Raw genomic sequence first — 14,815 nt, 5'->3', positions numbered from 1 at the left:
CTCCTATTCTCAGTACAGCTGCGTGGCCTGGAAAACTAACCAGCCTTAAAGGCCCAGTTCAAATGGAAGCCCTTCTTACTCCCAGTCCTATTAGAAACTTTCTTTGTACTGCCATTACACTTTGTCGTAGCAATTATCACTTTCATAATGTAGTTATAAAGTGATTGTTGATAATGAGATTATTTTGCCTTGTATTGCCCACACTTTCTCTAATATTAAAGTCACATAATGGCTTGATTAAAAAATTAATAAATAAATGAATCTGCAGTCCACAGTTGTTAAAGGTTTACATCAGGATTCCAGAATTTGGGGGCAATATGGGTTTTGCCTCAACGCCTAGGTTTTTAAACATGAAATACACGCACCATTCCCAAAGAGGTGAAAGCTCTCATTTTGTTTAAAGCCATGATTTTGTTTTGTTTTTTTTAATCCCCAGAGGTGGTGGGAAGAGTTTGAGAGTTTATCTTAAAAAAATTATAACAACAAAAAAAATTTTAAGAAGTTGACACCCGTCACCAATGCTAGTTCCCGGACAACCAGGTCTGTTAGTGTTAAGAGAAATTCGGTGCTGCAGTACGAGCCAGAAACAGCTTCAGTACCCAGCATTATGGACTGAACTATTTTTAAAATGTTTCCATCACAGATCCAGCTGCTCTTCAGAGCAGGATACAGGTCTAGAAGTTTTGAGAGAAAAAACGTTCTTCAAACTTCCATTTGGTACGGAGTCCAAGGAGACGGTACACAAGCCTCTAATAAAGAAATTCGGCTGTGCTTCGCTGGCAGTAGTATTTCTCCTCGGCTGCCCTACTTAATAAGGCACTGCCTGCAGCCACCCGTTACCTTGTCCCTCACAGTGCCACTCTGTTCAGCTGACCACTTGCTCAAGATGGCTACAGGAGCACTTCCGGCATCTTCCCGAACAAGGCCCGCCTCCATTGCGTATTTTCGCTGCGCCGGGGGCGGGACTTAGACTTAGCTTTTGATTGGTCAACTTGACTAGCGACCTTGCCCCTCCGCGACAGTTTCCCGAGGTGCCTAGTGCCTGAGCGGCACGGACGAGAGTAAGAAGGGAGGCAAGATGGCGGACGTGCTGGATCTTCATGAGGCCGGGGGCGAGGATTTCGCCATGGATGAGGATGGGGACGGTGAGGACAGTGGAGGCTGCTGCGGGAAGCGGGGAAGGTGCGAGAGAAGGATGTAATAGGAAAACAATTCCTGCCCGGCAGGGAGGATGGGAGTCGGGGAACCAGGTTTCGGTTGGATTAGAGACTGCGCCCCCTTCGGGAGGAATGGGGGAGGGACCGGGAAGGGAATGGGACTGGAGGTGGTGGGACTGCCTTCAGATGATGTTTTCGGAGACAGACTATTGTTATAAGTAACTGTTATCTTTGTTATTCATTCTTTCACTTCTGGGGCTCCAGAGAGCATCCACAAACTGAAAGAAAAGGCGAAGAAACGGAAGGGCCGCGGCTTTGGCTCCGGTGAGTGTTGTGCCGGGAAAATGGGTTTAGAGTGGCGACAGCTACGAGTTTCGGGGTCCCCATTCGGACTCATGGGGAACAGTGGGAGAAGAGATTTCCGGTGATCTCCTGTATGTTCTTTATAGAAGAAGGGTCTCGAGCGCGGATGCGTGAGGATTATGACAGCGTGGAGCAGGATGGTGATGAACCCGGACCACAGCGCTGTAAGTGAAATGTAGCCAGTAGGGCTCTGTGTTTGTAGTGAATTATGGACCAGTGAAATAAAACCAAGTAGGAATGGAGTCAGAGATAGCTTAACCAATCTCTGAAACCCGCACTCACTCCACTGTTGTGATCTTGCTTGAAGTTTTTCTCTGGTGTGCTCATTCTCCCTCCCTTCCCCAACAGCTGTTGAAGGCTGGATTCTGTTTGTCACTGGAGTACACGAGGAAGCCACTGAAGAAGACATCCATGACAAATTTGCAGAGTATGGAGAAATAAAAAACATCCACCTCAACTTGGACCGGCGTACAGGATACCTGAAGGTATCCTAAATAACAATCTATTGTTCTCTTCCCCCATAACCTTTGACAGCATTGGTAGTTGTCCATTGTGATTGGCCAAGAAATAAAATGAGGTTGGCAATTGATTTTGTTAGACACAGAAAAGAGACAGATAGAAACAGACATTTTGTACAGTACAGTTATATGGTGTACATTCATTGTTTAAAGTTTACATATTTTTCTATTTGAGTATGAGCCTAGATTTGAGGAGTGAAATAGTGGTATATGGTGGAATATGAAGGTTTTGATCTCTGTTTTTTCACTTGTCCTAGGGGTATACTCTAGTTGAGTATGAAACATACAAGGAGGCCCAGGCTGCTATGGAGGGACTCAATGGCCAGGATCTGATGGGACAGCCAATCAGTGTGGACTGGTGTTTTGTTCGGGGTCCACCCAAGGGCAAGAGGAGGTAAAGTGGAGAGGGCAAACTATCTTGGTGAAGGGAACATGAGCAAAACAGAATAAGGACATAGAATTATGTTCCTCTGATGGACTCTTCCTTTTCCCTAGAGGTGGCCGAAGACGCAGCAGGAGTCCAGACCGGAGGCGACGCTGACTGGTCCTCTCTTGTCCAGATGTTCTCTCCAGAGATTCCTTGTGACCATACAGCCTTGGAGAAGTAGGGTTGGGGTGGAACTCCCCGTGTTTATATTTAACTCTCACTCTACTTGCTTAGTGGGTTGTGGGTTTTTTTTTGAGTTATGAATAAATGTCCCATTTTTGTTTTGTACATTTAAAATTACTTTTCTGTTCTAACATTGCAAGCTCTGAAGAACTATTTACGGTAAGGCAGTATGGGTCACTGTGGAGGTACCTCTAGGGACTTGATTCTGTGTGATTTTTTACATTAGATATAGTCTTCAAGTTTCAGCTAGGGTCAAAGTAGAGAACACTGCTCGGTATTTCTTTTTCTTGGAAGCTAAGAGAGCACGGGCAGAAGTGAGGTGTTCTTGTGATATTAAAGAATAATTGTTCTGTTTCTGTATACTCTGTCCTGGGCAGATGGATGTTACAGGAATGTCTCTTTTGTTTCTTCTGTCCTTGCTGCCACATTTGTTTGTACTTCCAGCTGTCTAAGGGCTTGAATCTCCTGTTGGGGCATTCTCTCAGAGCCTTTTTCCCTGGAGGAGTCTCTACTGTGTTCTTGGTGCCTTCAGCAGCCAAGGGTAAAGGCTCCATAGAGGAGAGGATCCAGAGGAACACTGAAGAGGCCAAAAAGGAAAAGGATGTGGCTGAGGCTGGGAGGGACTTCAGTTAGCATGATGGGGGAGAACCAGTACCACAGTTCTAGCAGGTAATAAGGTGTCCCAACAGAGGACAAACGTCAGCAAGACAACTAGGGCCAGTCCCAGGGCCCGCAGACGAACATGGGAACAATTGTCTAAGGAGTAGCAGAGGGCAAATTCACCGGCAGGGGTTGGGAATTTAGAAAATACATGCAATTTCAGAACCCCTCAGCTTCTGAGTTGAGTGTAGGGTGAATGGATGAGTGGCAGAGATCGTGAGCTGGAGCTCTCCCAATACAAGGAAGAAAATATGGCAAATAGGTAATGCTGTAAACCCTCTTCCCTTCCCAAACTGGGACTGTATGCTTCCCTCCTGTCCCCCCACCCCAAGGATTATGGCAGACATGCTGGAGAAAAGGTTTTGATTGAGGTGCTGTGTTACATGAAGCTACTAAGTCTTCTTGAAGACTTGATGGTATCCAAGACTAAAGGAGAATACTGATCATCTTTCTCCTTACTCCGTACCCAGCTAACTCAACCCCAGAGGATAGCTAGAAGGTTGTTAGAGTTGAAGGCATTTGGCAAATACTTGCAGCATCAGGTGCTAGAGATATGGTTATGAAGTTACTTTTGTTGGTCACAGCTATCAGATCAGTAAGTAAGGCTAGAGGCCATAGTTTTAAGGTATGGATTAGGGCCCGGGGATTGGAGTCTCACCGTGGTCCCCCTTCCTCATCGGGAACTGGACCCACTGAAGACGGTGCAGGTATAGCAGACGTTCATGGCAGTCCATGGCAGCAGAAAGAGGCAACAGAAGGTGAAGAGGTTATCGGTGGTCTCTTGCCATCGAGCCTTGAAACTGCCTTTGGTGACACACTGGATGAAGGAGACTGGGCCAGCTTGGTGGACGGTGTGGAACAGGAACAGCTGGAGTGGAGTTTGAGGACTATTAGAACTGGTCCTCCTTCCCCCTTCCCACCACCAGTCATACTGTCTTCCCAGCATCCTTCGTTCTATGCAGAGCTGTGCAGTGCTGAGTACTGGTTCATCCGTAGTGCCATATTTAAAAGGTTAGAATCTTGAAAATATCATTCCTTTCAGCTGTGGAGCTCATCAGTCAGTTCGTTAAATCCTGGGACTTAAAGAATCTTGCCTTCTTGAGTACTATCCTAATGTTGCACTTTGTAAAAGGGTATTTCTACCACATCAACATTTTTAGCTGAAATGATTTTTCTGATGTGTCTAATCAATTCTGTGGAAAAAGAAATTTTGTATAAAATGGGTGCTGCTAAAATTTCAGGCCATTTTGCAGCCACTAGGTGAAAAATGACCTTCAGTAATAGTGTTATGTACAATAACTATTAACAGTGAAACAATGCTAAGTAATAAAATGTAACATTCTTCCAAATGCTATTGGCTGCCCTTCCCCCTTTTTGATAAATTGCTGAGGTTTTTATTTTAATCCATAAAGAGTATTTTTCAGTTTAGAGCTTCAGGATTAGTACCTTGGTTCAGGTAAGGCAGATTGAGTCACTGTTTGATAAAGCAAGCTCAGTGGGTGTCAGATTCCTGGGTCTAAGGCATTTGGGAAAGTGATTTCAGCAGGCATGAGGGACTTTTAGGAAAGATGAATAGTATCAGCCATAGACAATTTTATGAATGGCTTTGGGTTTTGATCAGCTCCTCCGAGCTAGTTAGGGGAGTGGTCTTTCCTCTTTCCCTGTCTTGAGTCCATATATTTCTGGGTTTTTTTTGTTTGCTTGGTTTGTTTTGTTTTGTATCATGCCTAGCAAATTGTGAAAAGGGGTTTAAAAATAGGCAAGCCTCCTGTACGAAGTTTGGTCCATAGTCCTAGGTCTGTTTTTCCTTTCCCGTATTTTATATGCAATTTACCACCTACTATAGAAACCTTCCTTTCAACTTGTGGAAACTTGAGCCTACAAAGATAATTTCTAACTACTCCAGTACTCCCTTGACCCACTTTTTTTTTTTTTTTTTTTTTTTTTACAGACATATTAGTCCTTGAAGGCAGGACTGATACTTTAAATACAACATATTGTGGGGGGTGGGGGGAGCACCTCGGTGGCTCAGTCGGTTGAGCGTCTGATTTCGGCTCAGGTCATGATCTCACAGTTCGTGGGTTTGAGCCCCATGTTAGGCTCCATCCTGACAGCTCAGAGCCTGGAGCCTGCTTCAGATTCTGTTTTTCTGCTCTCTGCCCCTCCCCCACTCACACTCTGTCTCTTTCTCTCTCAAAACTAAATAAACATTAAAAAAAAAACCCCTACTTTTAGGGGCGCCTGGGTGGCACAGTCGGTTAAGCGTCCGACTTCAGCCAGGTCACGATCTCGTGGTCCGTGAGTTAGAGCCCTGCGTCCGGCTCTGGGCTGATGGCTCAGAGCCTGGAGCCTGTTTCCGATTCTGTGTCTTCCTCTCTCTCTGCCCCTCCCCCGTTCATGCTCTGTCTCTCTCTGTCCCAAAAATAAATAAACATTGAAAAAAAAAACAAAAAAAAACCCTACTTTTAAATAAATACATAAATAAATACAATATGTGGGCAATGCAGAATTTATACAAGAGGATACTAACTTGGAACCAAAAATACCACCTTTTGCACATGTATCATAATGTTAATCAGTTTGCCGTTGAACCAAATGGGGACTGCGATTGTCAGAATGTCTGTTACAAAGGATGAAACTCCTATTTAATATCTTGTGGCCCATTGGTTTCAAGTGACTTAGACAAAGTGATATAGCTAGTAGTAGAGCCTAGACTCAGAAGAAACAAAACAATGCAATAAAAAAAAACAACAACAGGCTTCTAGGGGTGCCTGGGAGGCTCAGTTGGTTAAGCATCTGACTCTTGGTTTCGGCTCAGGTCATGATCTCATGGTTCCTAGGATTGAGCCCTGCACCTTACTCTGCCCAGACAATGCAGAGCCTGCTTGGGATTTTCTCTCTCTCTCTCTCTCTCTCTCTCTGCCCCTTCCCTGCTTCTGTCTTTATCTCTCAAAATAAATAAACCTTAAAAAAAAAAAAAAAAAACAGCCTTCTAACTCCCAGTCCACATCGAAAATTTGTTTCATATAAAAAACTAACAACTTTTACACTGAGGCAACAATGCTGCTTTTTAAAGCTCTGGGTAGCAGAGGTCCTGTTGCAACATATTGTTGGAAGCAATATTTTTTATCTTAGAACTATAGTCAGACTAACTTTTGGTAGTTACATTTCTAATATTTGAGGATTTAGGGATCAGATTTTAAATCTGATTCTGTAATACATTATCATTCCACAGCCCTTCCACATATAATCCTAATCCTGGTCTCTGAAAGGCTGCTCTACTCCTTCCCCTCAGAGGGGGGTCTTAAAGGTTTTGGTCTTAAAGGAATTGCTTCATATTTCATTTTTTTCCCCTAGATTTCTAGTTCATTGTCAATATTTGAGATTTGATAACTGTATCCAAGTTCACATGCTCTGTTTTCTTTCTAGCGTTCTTTGCAGTTTTCACAATAAAGCTAGAATAAAAAATATAAATCTGATTATTTCACTCTCCACATTTTACCTTAGTGCCTCTCCACTCAGGATAAAGTACAAGCTTAGTATTTGTAATCGAGCTTTCCTTCCCATCCAGGCTCATTACTCACCCATTTTCTAGCCCTCAACTTTAGCAGCAACCACTTTGAATTCCTTTGCCTTCCACCTCCCCACCATTCCCTGCTTTATTTAACTTGTTTAACACCTCTCTTAACAAGTCAAAAACAATCAGTTTTAATGTCTTTGAGAAGCTTTCCCTGACTGTCCAAAAGTGGTTTCGGACACCCTCATTGTTCTTTAGCTTCTCCGTATGCTTACCTTTAGCATGATGCTTGACTGCATACTGTACTACAATTGCATACTAATTTGTTTTCTGCACTAGTCTAAGTTTCTTGAAGGCAGGACTCTGCTGCTCAATCCTTGATAGAGCATTTGAGTGTACCTAGGAGTAATGCACATAATTTTTTAAATGGATGAGTAAATGTACTACAGAGTTTTACCCAAAGCCCCTGGCTTCACTGTCTTCTTTTTTTAATTTTTTTTTTTTTTGTTACTGTTTGTTTATTTTTGAGAGAGAGATTGAGAGAGTACAAACGGGTAATGGTGGAGAGAGAGTGAGACCCAGAATCTGAAACAGGCTCCAGGCTCTGAGCTGTCAGCACAGAACCTGATGTAGGGCTCTATCCCATGGACTGAGAGAGCATGACCTAAGCCGTAGTCGGATGCCCAACCAACTGAGCCACCCAGGCGCCCCCACTGTCTTCTTTATAGACCCCCATATGTGTTTCAATCCCTAGAGTTTTCTGCAATAATCTCCTGAAGAAGGTGAAGCTGGGGAGATGCAAAAAGGTGGGAGCCAAGCATAGCAAAACAAAGCTGAAGAAGGAGTCATAGATACAGGTACTGGTTTTAAGAAGTAGGCTCTTAACAAAGATACAGATTAGCATGCAATGATCGGGTTTTTTTAAATGTTCATTTATTTTTGAGAAAGAGTTGAGCAGGGGAGAGACAGAGAGACGGAGACACAGGGTCCAAAGCAGGCTCCAGTCTCTGAGCTGTCAGCACAGAGCCTGATGCTGGGCTTGAATTCACGAACCACAAGATCATGACCTGAGCCAAACCACAAGATCATGACCTGAGCCAAAGTTGGGCACTTAACCGAGTGAGCCACCCAGGCGCCCCAATATGCAATGATCTTAATTGGCAAAACAGCAGACTCCACTCTAAGGATTATTGGGTGACCGCTGGCCAAGCACACCTCTTGACTCCAAAGGTTTATGTTGCATACCCAAATTCTTGTTCAGTCTAGCCTTGAGTCCCAAGTCACTCACCTGGGGCAAGGCAAGCAGGAAGCTAAGTCCTCAGGCTCTCTCCAGAAGTTTCCTTCCAGCTGAGCGGGGTCCATGCGAGTGGAGTACTGCTTCCTGGCGGTGGAGTCCAATGACCACAGGCAGGAAGGCTGCAGCATACATGGCCATTAGTTTCAGGAACATGAGTGTCCGACACGCAATGTCCCCGGCCAGCCATTGAACAGTGATATTCCAAGTGGCATCTAGGGGCCACAAAGGTGACAAGTCAGCAGCTGCTAATTGGGCAAAGAGTTGCACAGGGGAAGGATGGAGTTGGCTGGGTCGTGGCCGAGTCACTGACCACAGCATGGTCAGGTTCCCTACAGCCAAAGAAACAGTACAGTGGTCAGTCCCACTCAGACCTTGGCTGCAGCTGAGAAGGTGAGGAGCTCTGATCCCACCACCTCTACTGATCCCGCCCAGACCACCTCCTCCGCAGCTAACCCCCGAGGGGTGCCTTGCCTATAGACATGGTGATCTGGAAGGGAAAGGGGTGAGGGGATGGAGGGTGAGTATGAAGAGGTTAGCTTCGTCCACTGAGTCTTCGCCCTTCTTATTAGGAAGGGTTAGCTGGTTAGTGCGAATTTCGTCCACTAAAGCCTCTGTCCCTGGAGACTCTCCATCTGTATTCTGGAGGTCACCGGCCAACCGTCAGGGTCCTGCGGGGAGCAGGGATCTGGTGCTAGCTTTTACTCCCATAGACTTCTTCAGCCTCTAGAGCCCTGGATTTGGCCGCAGCGTGCGTGTGTGTGTGTGTGTGTGTGTGTGTGTGTGCGCGTGCGTGCGTGCTGGGGGTGTTTTGGAAGCATCCCCGGGGAGGGGCAACCCTATCCCAGCCGCCGAGGCGACCTGGCATCTGCGCCTTCTCGCCCCGCCCCTACTCCTGCAAGCCCCGCCCCCAGTCCAGATTATTTAAAGAAGAATGTGCCGCCTGAGAAGTGCTTAGGAAACAGAGGCCACCTGGTAAAAGTACGCTCTGACGGAGACACACACAAAAACACGGCAGGTGTTGGCCCAGGACAAACGCTTCCCGTTCTGAAATTCCGCTTCCGAGGCCGGCCCCACTCACTTTCTTTTCGGAGGATGTTTGTCCCTCGCGAGCGACCGTTGGCTCGTCCAGGAGGCGTGACTAGGGGCGGGAAGTGGGGCGGGCGCGGGGCTGCGGAGCCGGGACTGCCGCTGTCATGGACGCCTGGGTTCGCTTCAGTGCTCAGAGTCAGGCCCGGGAACGGCTGTGTAGGTGCGGCCCGAATAGGAATGGGGGTGGGGGCAGAAGAAGATCCTCGTGAGGCGAGGTCCGTTCACACTACGGGGGTCACAAAAGGTCAGCTCGGGCTACGGGGGCCCGGACGGACAGCCAGGAGCAGATCTGAGCGGGCCGTGAGATGATTCGTTTCTGCTCACCGGAAGGATGGGGAAACTGAGGCACGAGTGGGCCAGCGGGGAGGCCGCGAAGGGTTGCCATGTCCACATAAGACCAACACTTTACTCACTGGGCGGTGGTGGCGTGAGGAGCATTCGCCCCGCGACGGAGAGCCAGACTCTGCCCCCAGAGCTGAGTGGCTCTCGTTCCCTTGTCCCCTCACCCTGCTGTTATCCGGGAACTCCTCTGCCTCCGCCCTGTCTTCCGGTCTCGATTCAGCTAGAGGGCCTTGAAATCTACCAGTTCACCTATTCTGAAGAATAATCTGCTCTCCGTCTGCCCCCCACTCCCTTACGTATCACATACATTCTCACACGGATGTGCTTGTGATGGATCCCCTGCTGCCTTCAGAGTCCCTTTCAGATTTCATCACGGTCAAACCTCTTATTTTCTCAACCCCAAGTGGTGTCCCTCAGCCCTTTCTAGTCTCCTTTTTATCCTTAAGCTTTTCCCTTCCCCTGCCCTGGAGGAGAAATGGTAAGATACGGGCGTATACAGGAGGACAGGGAATGGTCTCAAACTGGGAATAGGGAAGTCATTACTTGCCTCTTGGAAGACTTTTTGAGGGGTAGGTTAGGGAGGTCTCTCTACCTTACGTTGCCTGGCCTCTCCTCCAGGGCGGCTCAGTATGCCTGCTCCCTTCTTGGCCATGCACTACAAAAACATGGGGCCAGTCCTGAGTTACAGAAACAAATTCGACAACTGGAGAGTCATCTGAGCCTAGGAAGAAAGCGTAAGTAACTGTGCTTTTGCTTTTATTACTCCAACACTCTCTCCATCCCCAGCTATTCTCCCTCAGTCCCTCTTTCCTGTTTTTGACCTCCTCTGCCCATTCTTGCCCCTCCTTTGGCTCTGCAGTTATCCTCTGCAGGCCTCCTGATTGAGATCAGAGAACAGGGGTAAGAGGCTAATGAAGGATTGGAGAGAATGGGGCAGGTCTGAGAACACCAAACTGGGACACGAGTTGATGAAAATTTGAAGAAAAAAGTTTTTTGAACTGATTTTCCTCTTAAAAAAAAAAAATGTTGTTCCTATCACTTCCTCCATTTTCACCTTCTTTTCTCTTTCTCTGTGCCTCACTCTCTCTTTGCCTCTACTTCCAAATCCTTGCTTTTCCTTGCTAATCCCCACAAGTTCTACGACTGGGTAACTCAGCAGATGCCCTTGAGTCAGCCAAACGAGCTGTGCACTTATCAGATGTTGTCCTGAGATTCTGCATCACTGTTAGTCACCTCAATCGAGCTTTGTACTTCGCCTGTGACAATGTCCTGTGGGCTGGAAAATCTGGACTAGCTCCCCGTGTGGATCAAGAGAAGTGGGCCCAGCGTTCATTCAGGTTTGATATCCTTTTATCCTACAAGACCTTTTGTATTCCCTGTACTGCCTGCCTTGCCTTTTGTGAAAGATCTTTCAGGGTCTTCCTAGAATATACACGTCTTAATCACTTGGCATCCGGTCTTCATTTAGATTTTAAACTATCAGAGGATAGTGAATGGAGGCAGATGGAAGGCAGATTTTTCCTCCATGATGATGCCTAAGATACTATATTGATTTCATTGTGCTTCTGTCTATTCCACAGATTATGTCTTTCAGTGCCTGCTCATTCATTCATTCTAAAAATATTTAGGAGGTGCTTCCTATGGGCTAAGGAATAAAGCAAAGAGGCAAATACATATGGTTCCCACTCTCTTTATGCTCCTAGTCTAGTGGGGGGAGCCATATTAAGACAAATACCAAACCCAATATTTGTGGAAGTGTACAGAATGTTATGAGATATATATAACAAGGGGGGCCGATTTCAATTGAAAGGCTAAGGAAGAACTCTTTGAGAAAGTAATGTTTTAGTTTAGACTTGAAGTCTGAGTACAAGTTAGACAAAGCCAACAGTGGCAGAGAAGACCTTCTCAAACAGAAAATAGCATATTCTAAGGCCTTAAACCAGGACATATTTTGTGGAATTAGAGAAATAGAAAGGAAGCCAGCATGATGAACAGTATCGAGTGACGGGCATACGTTTCACCTGGAGATGTATGCAGGGGCCAGATCATTCGTGCAAGGCCTCTTAGGCAAGGGTAGGATTCTTCGGTTTCGTTTTGTTTAAATTTTATCCCAAGTACGATGGGTTCCGAACAGGGATGTGACATGATTCAAATTGTGTTTAAAGAAGATCTGTCTTGCTGCAATGTGGAAGGTGGATTGCAGTAGGGCAGAAGAGGAGATGTCCTAATATGGCCAAGAGATGATGTTGGCTTGCACTAGGGAGCTGGCGGGTAATGAAGGTGGAGAGAAATATGATTTGGGATTAAAATTATCTGTATACACATCATTTGTATTTGTTTTTATTTTTGTTTCCTGTGATTCTGTTTGTTGTGTTATATAATGTTAGCATCTTTCCATCTCCATTTATGTCTTGCTTTTCTCCTCATGTTTATCAGTGATTTACAGCTATTACATGGCTTATAGTGTATGAAGGATGGGAGTGAAGGCATGGCTGGACTGTTATGGAAAAGCAACTCCCTAGAAGAGTTTATATGCCATGTTTATGCATTTCATTCAACAAATATTTATGGAGCTCTTACTATGTGCCAGGCACTAGTCTAGACAAGGGTACAAGGGTAAAGATAAAAGGAGTCCCTGCTCCAGTGGAGCTTACATGGTAATGGGAGGAGACAAACATAAAGAGACAATAAATAAAAATATGAGTAGTTAGGTGCTGTGCAGGAAATTAAATTATGGTCGTGTGGTAGAGAGTAAAAGGCTCGCTACCTTAGAATGAGGAACTCTCTGAAAAGGTGCCATTTAAGCTCAGGCCTGAAGAGCAAGGAAGCACTAGCCATGTGAAGATTTTGGAGGGAGAATATTCCGGGTGGATGGATGAGGCAGTATAAGGGTCCTAAAACAGGAACAAGCTTGATGAGATCAAAAGATAGAAAGAAACTAATATGGTTGGAGCATAGTGATTGAGGGCAAGAAACATTCAAGATGTTGTTCAAGAGGCAGGGTCAGACGTTGAGTTCTGAAAGCTTGCCTAAGGTGTCTAGAGTTCATCTTAAATGGGGCAGGAAGGAAACCATGGAAAGTTTTAAGAAGGGGAGTGATGAAATTAGATTGTTGGGGGCAGGGGGCAAGAGTGGCCATGGAGAGACCAGTTAAATGAGTAAAGTAGTAGTTCAAGCAAGAGGTGCCGATGGTTGAGACTGTGCTGGTAGCGTGTAAGGGAGAAAGATGGGGTTGGATTCAGGATGTGTTTTAGAGGTAGGGCAATTATATTGAGCATAGACCAGTGTTGTCATAGTGGATTAAAAATCAAAAACAGACTGTTCGGTGTTTGTTTTCTAAGTAATCTCTATGCCCAACATAGGGCTGAAACTCACGACCCCAAGATCAAGAGTTGTATGCTCTACTGACTGAGCCAGCCAGGTGCCCCAGACATAGACTGTTCTTAAGGAATTGATAATCTAACACGTTTAGCAAGTTGCTGAACACCTCTGGGCCTCCGTTTTTGTTTTTGTTTTGTTTATTTTTTTTAACAAAAGGATGGGATTTAAAAGATCTATAATGTGTCTGAGTTTCTGAAACAACTGAAGCTCATTCTCTCAAAACGTTTGCATTATTATAGTTCATGTCAAATGTGTGTGTGCTAATGGCTTGCCAAGTGGACAAGTGAGATTTGAGGTTGAACTTGGATGGTTTGATGATGCTCATGATGTTAAGCCAGGATCTTAAGGTACGCATAAACGCTGATTAGTTACAGAAAGCTGGGAAGACATTCTTAATAGTGGCTAATAGCACTTACTGCTGGTGTCCCAATGTATAATCCCTTTGCATTACGGGGGAAAAAAATGTTTACGTGTTCTATTTGTTGGGCTTAGTGGCTACTGTCTGCCCTTACTGACTCTTCTTGCCTGTGTATCCCAGGTACTATCTGTTTTCCCTCATCATGAACTTAAGCCGTGATGCCTATGAGATTCGCCTACTGATGGAACAAGAGTCTTCAGCTTGTAGCCGGCGACTGAAGGGGTCTGGAGGAGGAGCCCCAGGAGGAATTGAAAATGCAGGACCTGGGGGTCCAGGGACTCCAGGAGGAGGCTTGCCTCATCTGGCTCTCAAGCTCCAGCTCCGAGTCCTACTCTTGGCTCGGATCCTTCGAGGTCATCCCCCACTTCTGCTGGATGTGGTCAGAAATGCCTGTGATCTCTTCATTCCACTGGACAAACTAGGCCTCTGGCGCTGTGGCCCTGGGATTGTGGGGCTTTGTGGCCTTGTGTCCTCCATTTTGTCTATTCTTACCCTAATCTGCCCTTGGCTAAGACTCAAGCCCTGATATTCTGGTACAAGATAAGGAGGGGATCTGAATTGGTAAGATGCAATCTTAGATCGTCCCCAGTATACCAGTCTCATTCTAATTCTCCTCCTCGGTTAAAGTGAAAATCCCAGGATTCAGGGGTAAGAGAGAGGAGCTTTGGGAAAGGTGAGATGAGGAGAGGTGACTTATGAAGTCAACGGGGTGATTCTGATGTTCAGATCTTCCGGAGTTTTTGTTTTTTTCCTCCTCCGGTGCAATGTCTGTGTCTCTCTTGGCCCCTTTTACTTTGTCTCTTCTGAGTCTATTTAAGATTCTGTCTCTACATCTTTTTCTTTTTCTTTTTTTTTTTTTTTTTTTTTTTTTTACCTCCTCCGTTTGCTGTCCTGGGCATTTTAAGCAGCAGCAGAATTACTCTTTTTTGGTAAGGGGAGGTAGAAGGTGTGGTCTGTGAGGTTCTAACTGCCTTCATCTTTTTCCTCACAAAAGTGACTTGTAGCAGATTTTATCCCTTTCAAATGCCACCAGATCATAATTTTAAAGACTTTTGTCCCAGTGGACTCTCCCCTTACGCACCAGAGGTGGTGCAATGGTTCTTCCTTCATGTCTACCTCACCGGCCTCCCTCATGACTTGGCCCTTCCCTCTGCTCACACCTGCAGATTTCCACTTACACTTTTATTTCAGGGCTTTGTTCCCTAGCCTGTTCCCACCCCTTCTTTGCCTATCCAGAATGATGCTGTGTCTGGCATCTTGCTGTAAATACTGTACAGTGATTCTGTGTAAATAGCTGTGGCCTGTGCCCACAATGGAGAGCAGGCCTTTCAGGTCAGCACATTAAAGATCAGTTTGCTCATCGATGTTTGGTCTGGTCCTGTGTGTTCTGTCGTCTGAGGCCTCTAATTCTTGTTCCTGTGGTTTGGGTTTTCCGTGCGATTAGCCACTGGCATCCTCACCTA

At 45.7% G+C, this 14,815-nt stretch overlaps 2 protein-coding genes and 1 long non-coding RNA gene across 5 annotated transcripts; 2 read left to right on the top strand and 1 right to left on the bottom strand.

Moving 5' to 3' along the window:
- The first annotated feature begins 940 nt into the window (after nucleotides 1-940).
- On the top strand, nucleotides 941-2,753 carry RBM8A (RNA binding motif protein 8A). Of its 2 annotated transcripts, none has more exons than XM_043576074.1 (6): nucleotides 941-1,145; nucleotides 1,422-1,481; nucleotides 1,610-1,684; nucleotides 1,869-2,005; nucleotides 2,296-2,432; nucleotides 2,534-2,753. In XM_043576074.1, the coding sequence occupies exons 1-6, from the start codon at nucleotides 1,079-1,081 to the stop codon at nucleotides 2,577-2,579; spliced, it is 522 nt and encodes a 173-aa protein (XP_043432009.1). In that variant the 5' UTR covers nucleotides 941-1,078; the 3' UTR covers nucleotides 2,580-2,753. The 2 variants fall into 2 exon arrangements, with proteins under 2 accessions (XP_043432009.1, XP_043432008.1); XM_043576073.1 differs by having other exon boundaries at nucleotides 949-1,145; nucleotides 1,607-1,684.
- A 355-nt stretch (nucleotides 2,754-3,108) lies between these two features.
- On the bottom strand, nucleotides 3,109-8,847 carry LOC122481072. The gene is made up of 2 exons (XR_006296744.1): nucleotides 8,114-8,847; nucleotides 3,109-4,176 (listed from the first exon to the last, which is right to left on the bottom strand). It is a non-coding gene; the product is annotated as an uncharacterized LOC122481072 (long non-coding RNA).
- Nucleotides 8,848-9,256: 409 nt separating this feature from the next.
- PEX11B (peroxisomal biogenesis factor 11 beta) lies at nucleotides 9,257-14,716 on the top strand. Of its 2 annotated transcripts, none has more exons than XM_043576068.1 (4): nucleotides 9,257-9,371; nucleotides 10,172-10,287; nucleotides 10,689-10,890; nucleotides 13,473-14,716. In XM_043576068.1, the coding sequence occupies exons 1-4, from the start codon at nucleotides 9,316-9,318 to the stop codon at nucleotides 13,876-13,878; spliced, it is 780 nt and encodes a 259-aa protein (XP_043432003.1). In that variant the 5' UTR covers nucleotides 9,257-9,315; the 3' UTR covers nucleotides 13,879-14,716. The 2 variants fall into 2 exon arrangements, with proteins under 2 accessions (XP_043432003.1, XP_043432004.1); XM_043576069.1 differs by lacking the exon at nucleotides 9,257-9,371 and adding an exon at nucleotides 9,387-9,556.
- Nucleotides 14,717-14,815: the final 99 nt, after the last annotated feature.

The sequence above is a fragment of the Prionailurus bengalensis genome, chromosome C1 (genome assembly GCF_016509475.1).
Source record: "Prionailurus bengalensis isolate Pbe53 chromosome C1, Fcat_Pben_1.1_paternal_pri, whole genome shotgun sequence".
In the NCBI taxonomy this organism is placed as follows: Eukaryota; Metazoa; Chordata; class Mammalia; order Carnivora; family Felidae; genus Prionailurus; species Prionailurus bengalensis.
Note: the sequence above shows the minus strand (reverse complement) of the source record. Positions and strands in the feature narration are given on the sequence as shown.

What these genes read in the sequence shown, in the direction of transcription:
- RBM8A (XM_043576073.1), top strand. Translation starts at nt 1,079, where the DNA reads ATGGCGGACGTGCTGGATCTTCATGAGGCCGGGGGCGAGGATTTCGCC. An exon ending in CATGGATGAGGATGGGGACG is followed by an intron (nt 1,146 to 1,421) that starts GTGAGGACAGTG and finishes CTGGGGCTCCAG; the next exon opens with AGAGCATCCACAAACTGAAA. An exon ending in CCACCCAAGGGCAAGAGGAG is followed by an intron (nt 2,433 to 2,533) that starts GTAAAGTGGAGA and finishes CCTTTTCCCTAG; the next exon opens with AGGTGGCCGAAGACGCAGCA.
- PEX11B (XM_043576068.1), top strand. Translation starts at nt 9,316, where the DNA reads ATGGACGCCTGGGTTCGCTTCAGTGCTCAGAGTCAGGCCCGGGAACGG. An exon ending in TCTGAGCCTAGGAAGAAAGC is followed by an intron (nt 10,288 to 10,688) that starts GTAAGTAACTGT and finishes AATCCCCACAAG; the next exon opens with TTCTACGACTGGGTAACTCA. An exon ending in TGGGCCCAGCGTTCATTCAG is followed by an intron (nt 10,891 to 13,472) that starts GTTTGATATCCT and finishes TGTGTATCCCAG; the next exon opens with GTACTATCTGTTTTCCCTCA.